This window comes from Thunnus albacares, chromosome 13 (genome assembly GCF_914725855.1).
Source record: "Thunnus albacares chromosome 13, fThuAlb1.1, whole genome shotgun sequence".
In the NCBI taxonomy this organism is placed as follows: Eukaryota; Metazoa; Chordata; class Actinopteri; order Scombriformes; family Scombridae; genus Thunnus; species Thunnus albacares.
Window position 1 is genome coordinate 3,309,529 of NC_058118.1, and position 22,512 is coordinate 3,332,040.

The 22,512-nt window shown below is 40.1% G+C and overlaps 1 protein-coding gene and 1 long non-coding RNA gene across 2 annotated transcripts in view; one reads left to right on the forward strand and one right to left on the reverse strand.

The window, feature by feature from the left end:
• Positions 1-3,606: 3,606 nt before the first annotated feature.
• LOC122994828 lies at positions 3,607-5,271 on the reverse strand. Its single transcript, XR_006406667.1, has 3 exons — positions 5,031-5,271; positions 4,661-4,760; positions 3,607-3,795 (listed from the first exon to the last, which is right to left on the reverse strand). It is a non-coding gene; the product is annotated as an uncharacterized LOC122994828 (long non-coding RNA).
• Positions 5,272-5,715: 444 nt separating this feature from the next.
• esama (endothelial cell adhesion molecule a) overlaps positions 5,716-22,512 on the forward strand; it is a 55,257-nt gene continuing 38,460 nt past the window's right edge. Inside the window, exon 1 of the mRNA XM_044371257.1 lies at positions 5,716-6,147. Coding sequence (XP_044227192.1) covers positions 6,081-6,147 — 67 coding nt within the window. The 5' untranslated portion in view covers positions 5,716-6,080. The remainder of the gene's footprint in view (positions 6,148-22,512) is intronic.

The following is a 22,512-nucleotide window of genomic DNA, read 5'->3' on the forward strand; positions in this document are numbered from 1 at the left end:
TAATCAAGGAGATAGTCTATTTTGAAAGTAAAAATGTGTTACACAGCTTTACTGTTTCATACCTATGTGTTCACCTAAGGCAACAAACACTGAATATATTATTTAAAGACAAATTTAGGATTGAGCTGTTATATTCGAATGCATGAGATTACTCAGATGCATCTGATAAAGTAGCCCATGAGTGTTAAAGCATGCCCTACTCAGAGAGAGAGAAAGTGCTGCTCTTCAGTTATATTTTTGAGATGATAAAAAGCAGAATTTGTGACATACCCCACATCAGCCCTAAAGTTTACCTCTGAGACAATATATATAAATTAAAAAGTACTGGCCCTAACATTGATCCTTGGGGAACCCCACAAGTTATTTTAGAGCATTTTCAGAATTGATCATCACTTGAGACCAGTCCTCTGCCAGAGAGATAAAAGGCAAACCAGTCAATAACAGTTTCAGACACTACACTGAGTAAAATGAATTTGTGATCAACTGTATCAATAGCAGATCAAGTAGTACCAAAACCAAAAGTTTATTGTCATCTAAATTTATTCTACTATCAACTAGTTTTTGCATTCTAAAAAACCTTTGCTGTCACATTTTTACTGATAGTATGATCAGTTGCAGGCTGCAGGTAAACTGAGCTCAGCAGAGCTGCAGAGCTGTGGTCAGACAGGTTCACTATAAGCTCCGGTGACACTGCGATTTAACATTTAAAAAAACATTTTACCATCTGATAACTGCAGGAACAAACAGCTACAGGACAAAATGCAAAATGACTTCTAGCCCATTTAAATGCACTATTTGTCTCCCTCTCATTATTACTATATGTCACTGCAGCAACTTCTGCCCTCCTGCCTCACACAGCCGCTCCCCCTCAGTTCCCCCTCAGCTCTCAGTTCGCTCACCCTCCCTCTCTCTTTTCTCTCATCTTTTTTTAAATTGAGTCAGGAAACCCAACATTTTTTCTATCATTCACAGGCTTTCTCTCTCTTAGAGAAAACTTTCCACCGTTGTCTCTCCTCACCAGCGCTGTCTCTCTGTCGCTTGCTCTTGCGCTCAGTTCGCTTGCCCTCTCTCTCTCTCTTTTTGTCTCATCTTTTTTAAAATGAGTTGGGAAACCCACAACCAAGCCTAACTTTTAACGTTATCAATCGAAGAGAGATGTCATCCCCTCCTGTCTTACATGGCAGGGTTGTATAGCTCTGACCATGACATGCAGTAGCAGAGCCCAGAAGCCGTGCCCGGCTGCGGCAGAGCGGAGCAGCTTGCTATTCGCTTGTTTATTTCAAGTTTATTAATATTAAATGTGTCGTGTGTCCAAATTGCACCAAATTTCAACAGTGCACTCCCTTGTGTCCGCAGCAATGCACCCACCAAGTGTGAAGTAGAACAGTTCTCGAGATATGCAAAGGACAAACATACAGACAGACAGAGATTCCTTGCTTTATATGGAGAGATTTCATGTTGTATGTGCCTTTAGAAAATCAGATATGGCTACACATGAATCATGCTATGTTCTGTCCTCAATAATGTAACTGTAATAATAATAATAACAATAATAAATAAATAAATGAATAAATGATCTAAAAGGTCTTTAATATTCAACTAGAAATTAAGGGTAATGCTGCAATAGCAAATCCAGGTTCACCAAGTTGAACGACTGCAGAAGTGCAGAAAAAATGTCTGTTTCCCTAGAACAGAGCAAGGAAATTAGGTGGCAATTTAGATAATTCTGCAGATGTACTGACACCCCAGTGAATCAACAGGATGTGATACTTTTTCCGTCTTTAACTGCACTACCAGCGTAGCTCTAAGGATACCAACGAATGTCCGTCTGTCGGTCGGTCCACCACTTTTGTCCAGACTGAATTATCTCTACAACTGAGATGGATTGCCATGACATTTTGTGCAGACACTCATGTTTCCCAGACAATGAATCTTGCTGACATTGGTGATCCCCTGACCTTTCCTTTAGCGCCACCATGAGGTTGACTTTTGTGGTTTTGAGTGAAATGTCTCAACAATTATTGGAAGGTTTGTCATGAAATTTGGTAGAGACATTCATATTCCCCTCAGGATGACGTGGTCATTTTCCTCTAGCATCATCATCATCATCAGGTCCATATTAACTATGTGTCCAATACTTTTAGTTTATGACTAAATCCCTGCTAAACTGAGAAGCTTCCCACAACCCTTAGCTGTACTTTGTGTTTGGTACTGAGTAGCTAAAATGTTAGCATGCTAAATGGGCATATTACTGTGTAACATGAGATTTCAGTGGATACAACTGCAGCTCGTAGTTGAATGGGGTGCATGAGGCTTGGAGGGTGTAATTCACCCTTCTGGCCAGGAGATGGAGATATATAGCTATTGCTGAAAATCCACACATGCCAGTGTAAAAATGGCACTCATGTAATTTCTGGTCACTGATAAATAAAATCTATTGAAGCCTGCTTAGAAAGGCATTAATATCTGATAAAATGTCAAATAAAGTAAAAATAAAAACAGGGTGACAGATGTGAAGAGGCTGACTAATAATTCAAAGGTGCCTCTGAAGGAAGCAACTGACCCATTGAGAGGCTGTGATGCATGTGCAGAGACAATACTGCTGACCTTTTGAATACTATCCTTTGGAAAGAATATCTGAACATTTCTTCAGACTCAATCAAACACAGTATAAAATACAAGTAAATAGAATCTGTGATTTTTTTTTTTTCCGGTGTAACACAATTTATGCACTAAGGCTGCAAAACAAACAGAAAGACATGTACTGTATTTTTGTTATGAATAAAATGTCTCGCTCAGTCAGTTAGTCAATAATTAATGTTCCATTTTGCCATTGTTTAATTTGCATTGTAGGTGCCTCAATGAAAGTAATTACACATACATCATGTAAATAAATATTTCATTGTGCCCTGCTGTTGTATATTTGATAGGGCTCTTTGCTTTTTGTAATGTGAATGTGTAATAGGCTTACAATCATGCAGTATATATGTAAGAAACAACAGGATTTTTTTTTTTTTTGGCAAATGTACATTAGTGTTTTGTCATCAAAGCATTAGATTTACAGGTCAAACTTGCACCATGCTGCTTCTGTTGGAGCAGAAAGCATTGAATTAAAAAAGGGGGGAGGGGGACTCTTCTGGAAATGACCCATTCACAAACTATGAACATCACTTCACAAGTCCCAAACTGAAATATAATAAATATGACCTGAAGCTAAATGAAACAAAACATCTGCTACAGCACTCTAAACCAAGTCTATAGTATCTAGAGCAGTGATGATAACCTCATAAGACAATACCAATGATACTTTTATGCAGGTTCAGGCAGATTTCACACATCTACCATATAGAGTATAATCTGAGATAATCTCATCATAAAAACAATAGACTCTGTGGACATCATACACTCTCTGTACTCTTTTTTTATGCAGGCAGTTATCAATACACAGTAAAGATGTGTACTGATGTCCAATGTCCAGGATGGAGTGATGCAGGTGATGCATAAATAGCAAATATTTGCAGTAAAATGGCCTACAGACTATTACAACTGCAATTTAGAAGAGCCTGTGTTGATAGACTGGTTTCAATTATCTTAACATTACCTGTGGAATTTCACTGCAGGGAGTGCCAGTCTTGATTCTCATGAACAGCAATAGCAAACACAGTCGACTGCATATTCATGGTTTCTTGCGCTGTACTTTAGACTCTTGTAAGATCTTCTTCCTGGATATGAGTGCTGTACTTTTCCTCAGTGTAGGACTTTCCATGGATGTAATAAATTAACTCCTGTTTCGGACTTTGAGAAAACATCTTAAATGTTTAATATTTCCAAGGTTAATAATGAACATTCACACTCTTGATATGCCATGTTTGTACGTGTGTATGGGTATGTGTGAACATATAATGCACTATTGTAATGAACTTATGTAAGTCCATATACTTTTCATGTATAAGTCAGACCTCAGACAAGTCAGACATGAGATACATGTGACATTCTTAGCATGAGTAATGTATTTGTACTATTTACTATTACGATTTATCCACTAATGGTATTTGTACTATATTGGTTTGATAAGGAGCATATGGACTTTAAGTAGTGGCAGATACAGGGATTAGGGGGGTGCACATCATGTATATCACTACTATTTGACACCTTTTCATAAAATTCAAAAGAAGAAAAGGAAAGAAAGAAAACATTGTCTCTTTAATGTAATCCTTAATCAACTGGAGGAAAACAGTATGTTTGGCCTGCAGGTGTCATGTTTGCTCATCTTTTGACTACACTTTGTTTTGTCTGTTTGGATTAGCAGTCTAGTCCAGAATCCAGTATTAGCCTCTCTGCTTAAATTATATTTACACCAAAATAAAAATAGGCCTGTTTTGATAGCTTTTCCCTGAATGCTGTAGATTTCAGCTGGAGGCACAGATGCAATTTACAACAACACAACAAAATCTCCTCCTTATAAGGATTGGACCCTGCTTCTTTGGATTTAATCACAGGGATAACCCTTGTTCACCTCTCATAATTGAGCAGTCGTGATGCATTAGCCTCACCCTTGTTGCTGAGGCAACTGGGCAACCTTAGGAAATGAAATAAAGGGTTCTGACCACCTCAGAGAGCACAGGTCAGTCCATATTTTTACATCGGGGGGTGAGCTCACCTTGGGAATTCACGTCAAGCTGAGTCCAGTCTTTCTCTGCTTTCAGACCCTCACCTCTTCACACATGATAGAACAGGAGTCGACGAGCTTCAAGAGGAGACTAGAGGAAAGGATGGAGCTTTACTTGTGTAGGTTTGGAAATAGGCTTATTTTTGAAAAACCTTGAGCAAGGGTATTTAGAATCGGCAAATTGCACAAGTACAAGCACAGTATGCCTGCCTGCCTTACAACCCCTCCTGCCCCCCTCCCGTTTCAACCGAGGACATTATTTTATCATTAATTATTTTATTTTTTTGTTGTACTTGACAAGTATTTAAGAGAAATGATCTGATTCAACTATGAATTAATCAATTCATAGTTCCTTTTATACCTTCTTCCATTCAAGGATAAATGTGATTATTCCAGCATTAGTCCCACTGCCACCATGTGTTACATTGTTAGCCTGTTCAAGACATTAAAACAAACCGAGGAGGCATTTTTAACCATGTAATCATATTTTTCACGGTTTACAATTATTGTATCACATCTGTTGTGACATGAAAATCTGACATTGTTCTTTTTTTTTTTTTTTTTACTCAGAAGTATCATCGAAACGAAAAGTAGCTGTTGCACCTGCACATAAGCGGACAGGTGTACCCGCGTCAAGCTGTGAAATATAACTAAATACCGGATATTAGTCAACTTTGATTTCAAAATAAAAGCAGGGCAGTCGCGCAAATCATTCACTGAACCTGTTTGTAAATTAGATGTTTTATTCTGAAGCTCATGAGGCGAACTTGACATCAGCTCGCTGAGGTGGCAGGTCTCTCTCTCTCTCTCTCTCTCTCTCTCTCTCTCTCTCAAATTCAAATTTAAATTTTAAAAAAAGCATCAAGAAAAAGCATCAAGAATCAAGGAAACAAAATAACATTAACATAACATTAAGACTGATATGTATTAATTATATATAGTACAGTAATTATATATAGTCTCTCTCTCTCTCTCTCTCTCTCTCTCTCTCTCTCTCTCTCTCTCTCTCCCTCTCTCTCTCTCTCTCTCTGTGGAAAGGACACAGGATGACAACTTGCAGAGTTGGACTCGCAGCGCTGTCGATAAGGAAGGACTCTCAGAAGCAGCCGAGCGTTAAGAGGACAAGAGTCGCGGAAGACCTTCGGTGTAGAAGGTGGTGATCCAGTTTACACTTTATCAACATCTCACCTGAAGTCAGAAAAGAGGATTCCTGCGCTGCGGGATCAGGAGTCGTCCACGTTTCCTCACCTGAAGTGTCCCTTACCTTCCCCGGCGAACGTCTCTGCTGGGGGACTGGAAGAAAAACCACCTGACAGACTTGAGCTTTGCCTGAGGCGAAACAGCTCATATATAGAAAGCTGGGTGAAGGACACTGACACATTGAGAAGTGGAAACTGTGGTTGCATGAACCATGGAGGTCTATACTACTTCGAGGAAACTTGCTTTGCTCTCATTCACCTTTCTGTGGGGGCTCTCAGGTCAGTCGTTTCACACATTTCCTAATTTATTCATGAGTGTGTTTCTGTAGTTTCAGTAATTTTTTTCATACAGCAAAAAATACACTTCATAGCCTACCTATATATATTTCAGATATGCTTCAAATGTGCAAAAATTGGATCTATAATTGGACTAATGATCCCAAGGTGACATTCACTCAATACTGAAACTCATTTTCAGTAAATCACAGCTCTAGTCTCTCTGCGATGACTGTTATTTACATGTTAAAGTTCATATTTTGCCCATTTTTAGCATACTTTTAAAAATATCTCCAGACATTCCATTCTTCAATATGTAAAGTGTATTTTTTGGGATGATTGGTATTGAAAGCATCCTGACATAAGTCATCATAACTAACAGGGAAATGACAGAAAAGGTGCAAGGAATGATATGTGCTCCTGGGAGGTTCTCTCCTATATGTGTGCCACAGGATGAAGGGATGGATTTAAAGCTGAAACACCTGTTTGTTTTTCACAGGATTTGAAACAAGTGTGTTACACATGATTATGTCTTCCAGGGAAGAATAATCCCTTTATAGCTGCTGCAACATTGGCTCAGCCGTCACTCTCTCTAGCAATGTATTAAACTCCTACTTTCACTGATAGCTGTATAGTACACGCAGCCTTGTTTCCCCCCCCTCCTGCCATCTTTTTCGATTTAGAAATTGGGGCACAGCTGCGCGAGTATTTTGCAAATGTTTTAACGAATGAGAAGTTCTAAATAATTAATTCAGGTAAAAAAAAAAAATTTAATAGCGTTATCTAGAAGGGAGCATCATTTTACACTTAACAGGAAAACATTTGTCAGGATTTTTCTGAGGATAGGTTCATGTCAAGGAAACTGCTTCTGATTTAGCTGATTTAGCCTCCTTAAATAGAAACAAGGGACTGACTCGTGTTCATATTTGGTTATGAACTTTCAATCATCATTTTACCATCTCTCTTGTGTCAACTCTCAGCATCAACAGGAACTACATTTTTGTCGCTGGCAGTTATGAATGCCTCTAACAGTCCGTTTTAACTTGGCCACAGACGTCTCTCATGAAACCATCCTACTCTCATATAGAATAACAGCAGATATCCATTTAAGCTAGGGCGCTCCATCTGCTTCAGGTGAGTGCGTATTAGTTCCAAGAGACAGGCTGGTGACTTTCATTTCGCCTGTGAGACATGAAAGCGAGCGGAGCTTCACATTTTGCCTGAATTTGCTCTTGGCTGCCCGAAGCCTGTGTGTGCTTTTCAGCACTGTTGCCAAAACAATCACATGTGCTGACACAGGCAATCTCAGGCCCGCTTGTTACACCCTGAGGGAGAGATATCACCTGAAAAACGCTAGCATTTTACCACACACACTCTCATGATGACATTATGGTTTAGACATCTTAAAGACATTTCAAGGGGTCATTCCGATGTCTCCCGGGGACTAATCTGGAATTTTAACAGCAGGCTGTGATTCAGTGTCACAATACAACAGGACAATACAACCACAGTAGCTGACCTTGACCTCAGCGTTTGACTCATCATCAATCGCTCTGCAGGTGCGTCCTGGAAAACATCAAGTGGTCAAGATACAGAGAGGAAATGTTCATGAATCGCAGCTTGCAGCAACAGGAAGGCCGTGCGCTCCTTGAGTCCCTGTTGTAGCCCTGTGTGTGTCAGAGCAGGAAGAGAGCAAACGTCCTCCGACAAACATAATAAGACCTCATTTGGTGTTTCAGTCAAAATCTGAGCAATGGGGGCATGTTATCAGAGTGTTGACGTCAAAAGAAGGAAAGATGAGCGATTGTGGTTAAAAGAAAACATGCGCATGTGATTTCACATTTAAAGCTCAGCTGGCTTTTGATTGTTTGACTTATTTGTCTGCATACGCTGTATTAGAGAGAGAGTCTTAGACACCAACTAAATAACCCCTTCTTATCTATAGTAGACTTGCAATCTAATTATTGATTAGTTTATCAATAGAAATTTAATAGAGAACTATATTGATTGATTGGTTAATCATTTAGGTCATTTTTAAGAGCAAAAATGCCAAAGATTTGATTTCAAATGGAAGAATTTGCTACTTTTCCTTATAGTATGTTGTTGGTTGGACATTTGATGACATCACCTTAGGCTCTAGATATTGTGACAAGATTGGGTCAAGATTTGAAAGATGCTACACATATTGTTTAAAATATTGTGAGGTGACGTCTGCTGGCCCATCACTGAACCTGAACGTCATTGTTACTTTTCTTAATTGAATTTGACACTGAACGTCTCTGTCTTTGCTCTTTCACTCGGCAGTTGTATCTTTTTTTTTCTTGTTAAATGTTTCTGTGTTATTGTTCACAGTGCTCCTCAATCGCATTAACTCATTACGATTGTCTCAGTGTAAAGTCGTGTTTGGATCAGCTAATTTGATTACATTAGCCTAGGTTCAATAGGCGGTGTGCCTAATTATGGACTGTATTGTAATTACTTAAATGAATTTGCCCTCCTGCCAAGTAACTTTTTCCCCCCCAAGTCTCAGGAATCACATTCAGGGACAATTTCATTTTCTCTCTAATATTATTTCACTCTTGCCAGTAAATATGAGTAAGATATCTTCTCTGTATTTAGGGATTTATTATGAGAACTGTCTGGTTCAGGCCCTCTCATTTATGTTATCTGGATAGCGTGGTTAAAAACAAATATTGAGTCACTGAATTACTCAAAGCACTATGATACAGTAGGTCTGGCTGACTTAAATTGATAAAACTTGAACTTCTACATTCTACAGTTTTAGTGTGGTGTGTATGTTTGTTTGGACAATAATAGAATGGTTTGTGTGATTGATTTGACATTTGCTCCCCCAGAGTAGAAATCTGGACAACACCAATTTGTGCTATTTTTAGATGTTTTCCCACTCAACCAATACAATGCACAGTACGTAAATAAAGGCTTTTTTAGTTCTGGCATTTGCACTGTGTGCTTGTGTGTGTGTGATGTGAATGCATTTACATGGGCACATGTAGTAATCTTAAAGCTAGATGTTCCTTATCGAAGGCCAGTTGTTCGTGGCACAACGATATATAAGCCCTGTCTTATCTCTCAACCAACCATACAATTACTCTTCTATTCTGGACACACCATCTGGCAAAAGAACATCTTCATTTGTTTTCCAGGTGGGTCTCACAATGGACTTTACTTATTAAACAAGGTCAATCCATACAAGCTTCAAAGGCTCTATTGGGATGGGGGGGTGGGGGGGTAGGGGGGTAGAGAGCAAAGCTGCACTGCCACTACTGATTTTCTGTGGCAAGTCTCAGTGATTTAGTGAGTGAGAGAGTGGGTTGCAGGCATTATTTTTAGCTACATGTATTATTTTAACACAGGGCCACTTATGGGGCACTGATCCTACCCCATTGTAACATAACATGTCTTAAAGCTTGGCATACTGGTATACTCTATATATGACAATATGACAACATTGGTTTGTTTCCTGTTTCACTCCCTATTGTTACCCTGACAACACTTCATCCCAAAATATATTTTATGTCCCCTAAGGCTGGCTAAGGGAAGGACATGGAATGTGGTTTGTCCAACTTAGAACTATGGCCTTATCTCTAATTGCCTATTTCTTAGAATAATACCAAATGGATGTGCGGCAAAGCCCCTTTCCACTTTGAGCCGGGATTACAGCAGTTTGAAGCCCGCAGTCCTCATGTATGTGTCCCCAGCAACCGGTGCATTTTTGATTTGAGGAAGGAGATTGAGGGATTTATCGCTACATACGTAATGACACAGAAATACAACAGCGCGCTTTTTCCTTCCTGGCGAGGCAGTTTGCTGTCCAATTGTCAGTTCATGCAAGTGTGCCAGCACCTCTTGTAATCCTATATGTATTTACACCCACCAGCGCTCTGTACAAGGCCCAGGAGGACAAGAACCTGCAGGGAGATTAGCACAGGTCCAACCTCACAGTGATGGGTGAAGAGAGAGCCATGTGAGAGACATCTCTCCTAGTTGAAAAATCTTACCAGAGCCTCTACATTTTAATCTTTTTTTCCCCCCCTTTCCTGTCAAACCTCCACACTTTGCCAATGTATTATTGGCCTATAATCATATACCGTTTATAGCCATTAATCCCCCGAGGGTCCAAGTCTTTTCATCAGCTATGCACACGTGTACATCGACACTTCAATCTTAGTTTGAGTCTAAAAATACTGCAATTAAGCCTGGGGTCATGTAAACACCTTAATCTAATTATATTACCTTAATTAAAGTCACATTCACAGGATTAATGCTGTGATTAAAGAATGTGGAGCACTGCAGAATTAGCTGCATTTTTTTAAAGGCGGGTTTGACCTCTAAAGACCATGTTCAGCTTAGCCATCAGAGGTTTGACAAGTTGCAACTCCTGCCCCATATTCACTGACTTACTACTATTTTTAAGTGTACAAACATTCATATTTTTAGTCTCTACACGGGATAAATTGTGGGAAAGCTGTAAGACTAGTTATGTATGCATGTTGCTTAGACACGTGGGTGTTGTGCCGTCACTTGTAAATGCATGAAGATGGGAATTATTCTCACAGTCAAAGCGAGAGTCAAAGCAGCAGTTAGGAGACTGTGCAGGTAAACATACAAACAGACAGTACAGTATGTGTGGATGTGTTGGTTGGCTTTCTTGGGCTTTCTGTAACATCCCAACTCCATCCATGGAACCAGAAGGAAGAAGGCCTCCACTCAGGGGTCATGAGAAAGGCACTGGGTGACTTTCCCAACACTGGGCCCTGGCCTGGGGACTCTCTTAAAGGCACACATGCTTCCTTACTTCATCTTCCTCTTCCTTGTGTGTCTCTTTCTGTCCCTCGCTGCCATCCTCTCTTGAAAAGGAAGAAGTAAACCTCAGCCTACACACATGGGCTGTATATGGTTGTTGATATTTTTTCCTTCACGAGTGATTGATGCCTGTAAATTCAGATAGAAATCTCTTGTGGACAGTAAAACATGGTTTTGTGTATTGTTTTGAATATGGGCTACAATAAACATAGTTATTCCCAGCTGATGTTTGCCTCTGGCATTTTACTGACAATAATAGTTTCCCTCAACGGGGCATTATGTTTCTTCTGACGAATCTAAATAAATACGAGACATACTGTATATTTATAGAGATATTATCATAATTTCTGTAGGGTTTGTCCTAAGTCATGATAATGGCATGTGCTGCTGAATTGCATACACAATGCAAGACTGCGGTGTCAGCCTCATACCCGGCTCCTAATGTAAGGTTGCCTGTGACACTGCTGAAGCCAGGCTTTGTCAGTACACTGGCTAATGACTATTTACAGCAAAGGGAGCAACAGGGGGCTTCACAGGTGGCTCTTAAGGCCAGTCTGGCTGCTTTGCTGGGTATTCTCCCTTTTCTCTCAGCCTCTCACCAGACTGCTGATGTCAAAAACCTCTTTTCATATCTGCCTTGGACTGGCTGAGAATAACAGTAACCACTGCTAATAACTAATAAATCACTGACATAGTGCTCAGCACTGGTATTACTACCTTGAAGTACTGCAAGCTCTTAAAGGGGAACTCCATCAATTTTACACATAAAGATGATGTCATCAGGGTCATCTGTATTTACTGTATCTGGGCTTGGGCCCATATCTTTCAAATTTAAGTTTTTTTTTAATTAAGTTTGAAAGATGTGATTGTGTTTTTGGAGCCTGACCCATACGAAGTTAAAAGTCACTTCAATTTTGACTCTTCATTTATGATCTATCTGTCTAAAGTCCTTCACAAATCACAAGAGTTTAATTATAGGTTAAAGCTCTTTATGAAAACTTGGCACCCGCCCAGGTGGTTAGAATTTGCAATTGCAGTGTGTTACTGTATTTTAATGACATTAAAAAACAAAACAAGCGTATGGTGTTCAATGCTTGTGGAAACACGAGTGGAATGGCAACTGATGAGCAATTTTCTGATCATCAATTCCATGCAATTGTACCTTCTTCTACTCCATAGAACAAAATAGGCATGTATGTCATCACATCCTGTATGACTCAATCACAGCATTGTTGGAAATTTCCTGAGCTTGTGAGAAGCAGGAAAATGTACCCAAGATGCATCAAATTAAAAGTCTTTGCTTAATTCTTAAGATTTTCCAGGAATGTATAAATGCCCTGTTCATAAGTTAGCGCACCAACATACACACTACACTGAGATGAGTCACTGTGGAGGTAGAAGCCATCCAGTTTTTTTTATTTTTTTTATTTACATTCATTTAGCAGACATGTTTGTGCAAAGCAGCTTATATTTGTTCCTCTTCATTATGCCACTCAAGCAGAAACGGTGCTCTTTGATTTCTAAAGTGCAACAGTCACCTGAAAAAGCTGCTTCAAGGTCTGTGTTGTTATTTAAAATCAAACATTTTATTTATTATATAGAACTGTAGGTATATGACTTATTTCTACAGACTCAGGAGAACAAGAAGAAGGTAAAATATTGGTGTTTAATTCCAAAATAACACCTCTTACCACTTTCAACCCACAACAGACCACAGTCACCAAAACTGGTGTTACAGGAGCTCAGATATCACTAAAGGCTACCAGGCTGTCTTTCCCTCCAGTTAGCCCAGACAACACTACCGCTGTGGGCAGCTTACTTCCAGTGGCGCTGACAGATGTTGCAACCACAAGTCAACAACAACTGCAACCACATATCCCTCTGACCTGTCCATCAAAAAAAAGAAGTTAATAAAGCCGTGGACAGACGGGAATTGAGGGCATGGGCTTAGACAAGATAGTCTAAATTATTCTTACTTGAGGTACTTAGGTGGGGGTGGGGGACAGAGCCTGATGCACTTACAACTTCAGGGACATTGACATAATTCCGGTTTTCTTCTTGAAGTGTTTGGGCAGCATAATCACACCATGCCAATCAAATATCCATTTGCAAGCTGTTACATTGTTTCATTTCCTTTACCGATGCTCTACCATATATTTTGAATGTTGATTGAATGTTGATTTAATTTGACCTTTTGTGCCTGACACCTATTTATACATCCAGTGTAGTTACAATAATAGCTGTATTACCATTGTACATCTCTGAAATCAACTGGGAAAGCTTACATTGTACTCCCTTCCTGCTCTTATGGTTGAATAGAGGTGTGTGTTTTCCCTAAGTGATTGTGATTTGTGATATCGTTGTGTTCAGACATGCAGTGGATATCTGTTCATGGGTATTTTCAGTAGCATTGTATGTGTGTATATCCCTGTAAATAAAATACCACATGGCTTCGGTAATCAAGAGGAATCCGGGGCCTTTTTAAGGTAACATTAGCAGCTAATGTTAGTGTTGACGCTTCCTCTCTGTAACTTAACTGTCAAAGCACATGTCGCCTTTTTTGTTATTACCATATTTTATAAAACATCTGTGTGTTTGAAGACTACAAATGCAATGCAAAGATTCCAGGCAGCATTGTGGATGGGAAATTTCTTGAATGAATTGCATGAAGAAGGTATGTGACTGGGGAATGTAGCAAGCCAGCACACACACACACACACAGACGCACACACACACACTAGAGGCACAGCACTGCAGAGAGAAATTGTTTGGAAAGCCATATTGATTTTTTCCAAATTTTATGCAGAATTTGCTTTGGATCTGTGGTTGTGTGTCAGTATCCATTTTACGGTACGCTTAATCTTTACACCGCTAATTCTTTCCCAACATTGCAACCAGCTGCTCTGATGAATTACTGCAAGACAAACATACAGTGTGACCAATCAATCACCTGTTATAAGACTGAATAAGATCTTGATGCATCTCATCTCTTCAACAATGTAGTTACTGTGACAGTTTAAACAATCACCTTGCTCACTAATTGCATGGTCTTTGCTGTGTGATAGCATCTTTGCTCAATATCTCTAAAACTGCAAACCATATAATGTATTATTATATTTTATAAAAATGTAATCATTTCTTTCAATGTTAGTCAAGCCAGTATTTTGAAGTTTAGTTAAGTCACAAGTCACAAGAAGTTGAGGTTCTTATTCGTGGAATGGGGCTAAATTTAAATTATCCATCATTGTTAATTATATTAGGAAAATAGCCTTTTTATATTGCTTGTGATGCCTCACAATGAGCACAACTTGTGGTACTTATAGTGTATCAGGTTACCTGCATGCACACATATAGCTGTACATGGGCATCCACAGAGATGAATAGTTTGACACCTGTGTGCACAGAAAAAAATGACGTTAGCAAAAGTATAATTACAGCAGCCCAATGAAACCCAGATGGAGTAATTGTGTATGAGGTGACACTGGCAGCAGGCAGCTATGTGGAAAAGTCATTATAGTCACACTATTAAGCCGAGGCCTGTAGGGCATCAGAGCTGTACTGGTGTTCTCACTGAGGCGGAACGAGTGAAGAAGTGCTGTTGGGAAGACAGTAGGAGGCACAAGTTAGTTCTGTGGCACTCGTCTACTTCAGACACCGCTAAAAGAAAATGAATACTCTGATACTGCTAAATATCATTCATCTACATGATGTTCAGTGCTCTCTCTCTCTCTGATATTACATTTCTGGGTAACTTGACTTTTCTTAATCCCCTCTCGTCTATTTAGTAATTTCCTATATCTCCCAGAATTCCATGTATCAACTCCCCACAAATGGCTGTGAACTTGTTGCAATTCACGTGACCAGCTTAATGACAGTTTGATGCGTGACTGCTGACTGAACAAGAGAGAGCTTCTGGCGAGACTGTAGGCCCTATACATTCACACATGATGGTGCTTTCTGCCAGCGCAATGGCATGTTCATTGGGCACACATCTATATGTGTTTGTGTATTTTCTTGAATCAGTGTGAACTGTGCTGAAAGTGGGAGGAAAGGTGCATTAACTCTTAGAGCCCAACAAACACAATTTGCATTCAAATTCGTACGTATTTGCTTTTCATTGCAATGATTCAAAAGTTATGGTCAAAAGACTTGACTCCTTGATATAAAGGCTTATATAAAAAATCTGCAAGTGTTATCATATCAAATGATGGAAGATCTGGATTGACTGTTCTGAAAAAACAAGATACAGTATGTATGGCTAGCCCTTATAATGACCAACATAAGAGCTTAAAAGTAAAGGTAGTGAAATTAGACTGAACATAGCCTATAGGGCTCATCCTGCGTGTTGCATTGTGAAACGGTCCTTCTTGTACAAGAAAATAAATTCTGTTAAATTTTGATACTTCGGATCCGGTCTCTATTGTTTAATGGTCATTAAGAAGAAATTTTTTAACAATATGCGTGTAAAATACACTCACTTTTAGAAAGAATCTGCACTATCAGGTCTATGCAAAAGTTTGAGGTTAAGTCAGAGACCTTCCTTAGGTCCACATTTTTGGAAATACCCTTATTTGCTTTCTTGCCGAGAGTTACTGTAGATGAGAAGATCGATATCGCTCATTAGCTCTATGCTAATTATGAAGCCACAGCTGGGAGATGGTTAGCTTAACTTAGCATAAAGACTGGAAGTAGGGGGAAAACAGCTTGCCTAGCTCTGTCCAAAGGTTAAAGAAAATTGTACCTGTCAGCACCTTGATCAATCTTATCACTTTTGGCAAGAAAGTGAATACGTGTATTTCCTGTAATGCAATAAACAGGCAACCAGTAAACTGCAATAAAACACAAGCAGATCAGATCCTTTTAATGGACAAATGCAGTCTTCCAGTCATGCAATCCAAGCACCCACTAATCACAGATACGCTGCAAGTTAGGCAAAATGTAGAACATAATATGTACATTATATGAACATAACAGACAATACGTTCCACAAGCCAAAAGCCATGTTAGACATAGGGCATAAAAACTGTATTGTGATTTTTTTATAGAAAGACACCCACAGATTTGTGCATAAATCTCTTAAGCTCCTCTTGTAGCAAGTCTGCCCCTCCTGCACAAGGACAACCGTCTCCCCTTGGGAGAAGGTCTTGTAGTGGAAATACTCCGGATTGTTCTTTTACGTCACCGAATTTCTAGAGCACGCTAGCCTTGAAAGAGAGGACAGGTGATTTAATTGGTCAGGAATAAAGCCCTACTGAAACTATTCTCCAGCACACTTCTGATCATAAAACTACCCCATATCACTCCCCTCATCCTGAGTGCTCAGTCTGTGTGCAGTGCACTATTAAGTGCCATGCACATACACGCCAACAGAGGTGTCATTCACCATCTGTTTCATTTATCATTCAAACAGGAATGATAAATGATTGCGCTATTGATCCAGCCGATATTAAAAGCACTATTTTGAGGTAGTTAGTCCAAGGTGAAGTACTTCTACAAGAGAAGCACAGAGTCTAACTGACACTGCCACAAACTGTAGCAGTGGTCTCAGCATCTCCAGAGCTAGGCTCACCTGTGTGATATGAGATATGAATGCATCTTTCATGAAGGACTAGGGTAAGCCAGGGGTTCCTGTAGTCTCAGTCTTTAAAGTCCTATGCCCACTAGCATGAAAAAGTAGCCGCTCTATCAATCACATTATTTCAAAAGCTTGTGTCTGTGATGTTCCAGAGGGCAAGACCTCCTGTCATCTCAGCAGTCACTGCATTAAATGTTTGCTCCTGCACCCCAAGCCATTTCATTAATAACGTTTTATGTCATTGTTTATCGAAAGACTAAATGATCTGTTAAGGATGTATCTCTTTTTCATTCATGTACCCCACCTTTTGCCCTTCTTTTTTCCACACAAACATCTCCATCTGTCTTTTATCAGCATTATTACATACCGAACCTCCCCCTCCTCTTCCTCTTTGCCCTCTTCTTTTCCTCTTCATCTTGTCATCTAAGCATCCTCCTCCTCCTCCTCCTCTTCTCCTTCATCCCATCCCTCCTGAGGGCTGCAGCTCCAGCATCTCATCAGCGTCAGTGTCTCGGGTCAGCCAAGAGGGTTAGAGTGAAGGGGGGCTTTGTTACACCAACATGTTTGTGTGTGTGTGTGTGTGTGTGTGTGTGTGTGTTCTTGATTTTTGCACTTTTTATATTTGCTCATTCTTCCCTTCACTTTGTGTTTTATGTGTTTTTGGAGCGTGCATATGTGTGTTGGTATACGTTTCTATGTGTGTGTGTGTTCAGTCCTTCATCTTCCCTCCTCAGCCCCAGGCTTTTATGTGTTTACTCTTCATTCTTTTAAATCATTTCTCCCTCCCATCTTTCCCTCCGTCCCTCTCCTTCTCTCTTCATTGGTCCTTTCCTCCCTGGGTGGTGTATGTAATTATAAGCTCTTATCTATTTTTCTGTCACACACAACTACACTCCGGAGAGAGAGCTCAGTTGATGTCATTATCTCCGATAATGGCTCAGAGGTGCAGTCCCTCCAGCTTCATCACGCTCCACCATATACAGTATAATTGCTATTTATTGAAAATATCTCTCCCACTTTGCTGCCCTCCCCTGTGCTCTCTTTTGGCTAATGCACCCTCTCACACAGACAGTCATGAGAGTGGATGTGTTGTAATATTCTGCTAATATGCTCCTTTTTCAATAGACAGGGGGATCTCCGCCAACACTGTCATAATTGGATTTCTCTTTCTTCATTTTCAGTCCAAGTGACAACAGCCCTTAGAGAAAAGATGTTTGCCGTCATCAGATTAAGTGCCAAAGTGCTTTTAACCAATGCTCTCACACAAATGTACAGTCATTTACGCAGCCTTTTTGAAGTGGGCATAAATACAGAATGTATATGCATTTTTTTCCTTGCATCAACACTTCCCCTGTCTTGCAGTAAATCCCTTCACAAGGCATCGATGTCCACTGCTCAGGTCCAGTTGTCCTCACATGCAACTATTGTTTATTGTGAAAGTCTCCAAGGATCTGTGGCCCTCTGAAAGGCTAGATCAGTTTCCTTGCAGTGAACGTTTGACATAAGCTCTATTTTCTGATGTGCCAGCTATGAACAATGGCTTTTAAACTGATGTGTAACTACGAGACAGGAAAGTGCACAACATACTCTGGTACAGGACGTACTAACTTCGACAGAATGCTATGCACTGTGTTGATTGCTGGTCTCCTAAATGTCAATGTTGCCTTCGCTGTGTCCCCTACTACCAGCAACAACAAAAAACACATTACTCCTCCTTCATTCATCTCTCTTCTGGTGTGTCTGTGCAGCAGCACCACTGTACATGTGCACAGTACAGTACAGCAGAGGCACAGAAAGCCCCTATAATCTCCCCTCGCACATGTGTTTGAAGAGGTGGAAGTCTCTCAACTGAATGCTAAACAGAATCTATCAGGATTAAGTCCGGGTTTGAGGCAGTTTAGCTTATTGCTGACTCTGTTTCAGAACTGGGAATTTGGAATAATGCTCGCCACTTGAACCACAAAGCGACAGATTTCTCTCATGTCACAGTCAGCGTTTCACTGAGCCACTTTGGCAAACCTGGATTTTTTGGGTTTTTTTTTTTTTTTTTTTTTTGCAAGCGGCAACAGAAAGAAACCTTTCAGTGGAGTATCATCATTGATGTTTTGAGCGTTCATTAGTGACTGGTCATTACGTTCACTGATTTCCTAAGGCCAGCCATCCATGAGAGCCCATTAACCCCAGACATTAGGAGTAATTAGGCAAAGTGCTCACTTTTTGTGCAGTTATTTTCACACGGCAGATTGTTTATGTGGATGTATGCTTGATGTGCTGAAGGCAATTGGCAATCTACATTAGGTAGGCAATTGACCGTTTGGTGCTCTATCTCTGTATTCCCAAGAAACTTTCATCCCTATACACTGTGATGTAGCTCAGACGCAGATGAAGAAGAGGATATCAAAAGGGAAAAGGATGCGGCATCTGTGTTTGTGTCAGGGCTGGGAGCAAGGCCACACTCGTATCCGCATATATACTGTACAAACATGCACACAAAAGGCCTCATTAAATGTCTTCATCACACTGTCATATGAAATGAAAATCCTCATTTAGATACAACATGTTTTTTGTCCCTCTTGGAGGCCCTGCACTACAGTCATTTTCATTCTCCCTTACTCTTTGCCGTACACCCCCATACTGTTTCCACGACACTCCACGATGGGAACACTTTAATCATGATGGCAGATACATATATCCCCACCCCCTCTATCCTCATGCACACACACACACACACACCCACTCACTCACTCACTCATTTTAACACACATCCCCCGGGAGGACGAAAGGCAAGCCTTGTCTGATCTGTAATCGCTCTCTCGAGTTTCCCCCGCCCCACCGTGTACCTCCTCCGCTATCACAATCATCAGGAAAATAACTTTACAGATTCCGTTTAATAACGGCGTCGGCACGCACACAAAAACCACAGAGGAATACTAGTTTCTGTCTCATCTCCCCTCCTGACACTACCTGTCAGTGAGCAAGACATCACACAGCGAGGCGCAGGAGAAACGATCAGAACTCCCCATAACCGTCGAAACTTGTCGCTCATCTGTCTTTTACCTCCTCCCCATGTTAAAAATAGACCCAAGCTGTCAAGTGCCAACCACTTTTTTTTCTTTCTTTCTTTTGCTCCCCCTTTTACTCCTTTTCTTCAGCTATTCATAATTCGGTGGCTGCAGCAGTTTTCTCGGTCATTACGTAGCACATGACAGAACGGTGCACGGCTCATCAATATGAACTGTTTTCCCCTATATCTCCATGTCAATCACTGCTAATGTGTCCGCTTGTTGAGGAAGTGCACAAAATGAGATGAAAAACCACTACAGATATGATGTAACTAAGTCAAGAGTCACAAAGGCAGCAGCATGGTCACATCTCTGACGGTGAATGTCAGTTAAGTGTCAGCTTTAGAGAAAGTCTTCAAGGCAACAGGAGGCAACTAGAAAAGCTTCAGGGAAGGTTGTTGAGCTGATGGCATAAGGTCATTTTCCACCTACTTCATAGAAAAATAATAATTGTGTGCATGTGTTTTGTAACGTGCTATAAATTTCTCAGAGCTGAAACCTGTCAGAAAGCAAAAGCTGATGGTGCTGACTAGAGCTGCAACAATTAGTTGATTCATACATCGGCTTTTTGATGATCAATTAATCATTTATCTTTTTCAAGCACAATAAGAAATATTTGATGCCTCCAGGTTCTAAAATGAGTTGCTCCTTTTCCTGATAGTAAATAGAATATCTTTAGGTTGTGGATTGTTGGTCAAAACAAGACATGATGATGTCACTTTGAGCTGTAGGAAATGATCATGCAGGGTTTTTTTTTTACCATTTTCTGAGATTTTATAGACAAAACCATTCACCGATTCATTAGAAAATAGAAAATAATCATTAGTTGCAGCACTACTGCTGACATGATGTGGTGTTTTTATGTAAATGTGAGCTCAATACTATTGTAGACATGACTTAGAAGTGGAGGCAAATGTAATGATTTTCCTCACTTCCCACTTTAGAGTGTACTGACCTCAACTGTGGTACATGTGCAGCTCCTCAAGTATACAAAGCCGAGAATCAAAGCGAGGACGGCATGTCCGCTGCTTTTATGAGGATGCAGTAGATGGTGATTAGACTGTTGTCCTTCCAACTTTTGTTTATGTTGCCCCATCAAAGTTTAGAACAGGAGTTATGCAATCAGTTACTGCATAACGGAAGACTGGAGATGTGTTTGTACTGGTGGACTTGTGAAGACTGCAGCGTACCACTAGTGTACAGATGCAAACACACACACACACATACACAGAATTTTAATCTTTGATTGTTATCATTATTGGATGACTCATTTATCTTCCCTTCAGTATCTGATGAATGGGTTCTGTAAATAATGTCTATAGCAAGCTTATGTCTGCACGTCCAGAATGATGCGTATGGTTAATTTAACATGGTTTCTGAGATTAGAGTTTAAAAAAAAAAGAAAATCTGTCTTCTCAGTGACAAATATTTTTATAGCATTTCAACTTTTTCATAGAAGCATGAAGTTAAGTCATTTAGTCAGGTAATAATGAAAAGATGAACCTTGTGAACCAGCCCACAGAGATTCTTACTGTTTTGTCTAATCAGGTGTAATCAAATATGATTATAGGAGAAAGATAAAGGTTAGGCATTAGAGAAGGAAACTGCACAAATTTGAGTGAAATCAGTTTCCAAGATTCACAAAGGATGGTTGCTCAGGATGAGTGTCGTCAGGTTCACGATCCGCTGAATTAAATTTACCAAATTACTTCAAATATGAAATGAAATTTAGACACATCATGAATCATCTAGAACACATCAGTGGAAAAACAATCCAGAGCACATGTTGCATATTGTACTTTGTTTGTTTGTAGATGGGCTGGACCTTCAACCGAGTAAAAACACTCTGTGTTGGCTTCTTCCTGCGCTCCATCTTCTCATTAACAGTTGACTAAAGGAGTGTGGAGGCTGATGTGTCCCAGACTAGTTTAACATGTACTCAGTGGGGTGATATCAGCCCAAGGTTATGCACGCTAGGGTGGTGCGTGACACCACCCAATGCTTTTCAATAAATCATAAACCCACAGAGAAGAGAAAGGCTGGTGGTGTGATGCAAGTAAAAGAGCTCTGAGTATATTAAATATTACAGCAGATGCGATTGGAGGACAAGAGAATAGGTGAGACACAGTGAGCAGTTGGAGTGTGGGTCTCTTGATCCTGCACATGGACTTACAGGTGGCTCACCTTGTTGGGGTGATCTGGGTCATTTTAATGCTCAGTGCTGCACTTCAGAAACCATTTCACCTGTAGCCTGCAGCCACAGTCAGCCATGCATAAACTCTTCCAAGTTGCATGTTGATAAAAAAGGTTCTCCACAAACCTAACTCAAGGTTAAGGGCTTCTACCAAAATCTTACTGAAATTGTTGAGTAATGAACTCAATGTCCACATACATATATATGTTTTTTCTGCTGCTTTTAATTGCACCTCATGGTCTAGTTGTTATCATGCAACTCAAATATCGTCTCCGTTCAAAGATGGTCTTTGGTGTTGGATTCAAATGTCCTCCTTGATCGGTCTCCAGCCGTCCACTGACTCCTGGTCGATGTGACAGGTTTCGGTCTGGTGTTCACAGACAGCTGATGTCTGGTTCCAGTGTTCATGCACAGATTTACTGCGTCTTTCGCGGCTGTTTTTCAGGTGCAGATGTGCAGCAAACACACATGCTGTAGTTATCAAACAGAAAGACCTGACTGGAGTTGGGGTTTGAGTGATTAAATGATTACTCCCACCTCAAACTGTGATGAGAAAACTCTTCATAGAGTCTGTATGGCTAACATTTTTGCATATTTTAAGAGACATGACTCACTAAACTCACTGAAAGCCTAAGCTTCAAAACCTATGCAGTAGGATTTTTTTTTTTTTTTCCAAGAAGATTTTTGAAAACACAAAGGATATGAAAATCTAC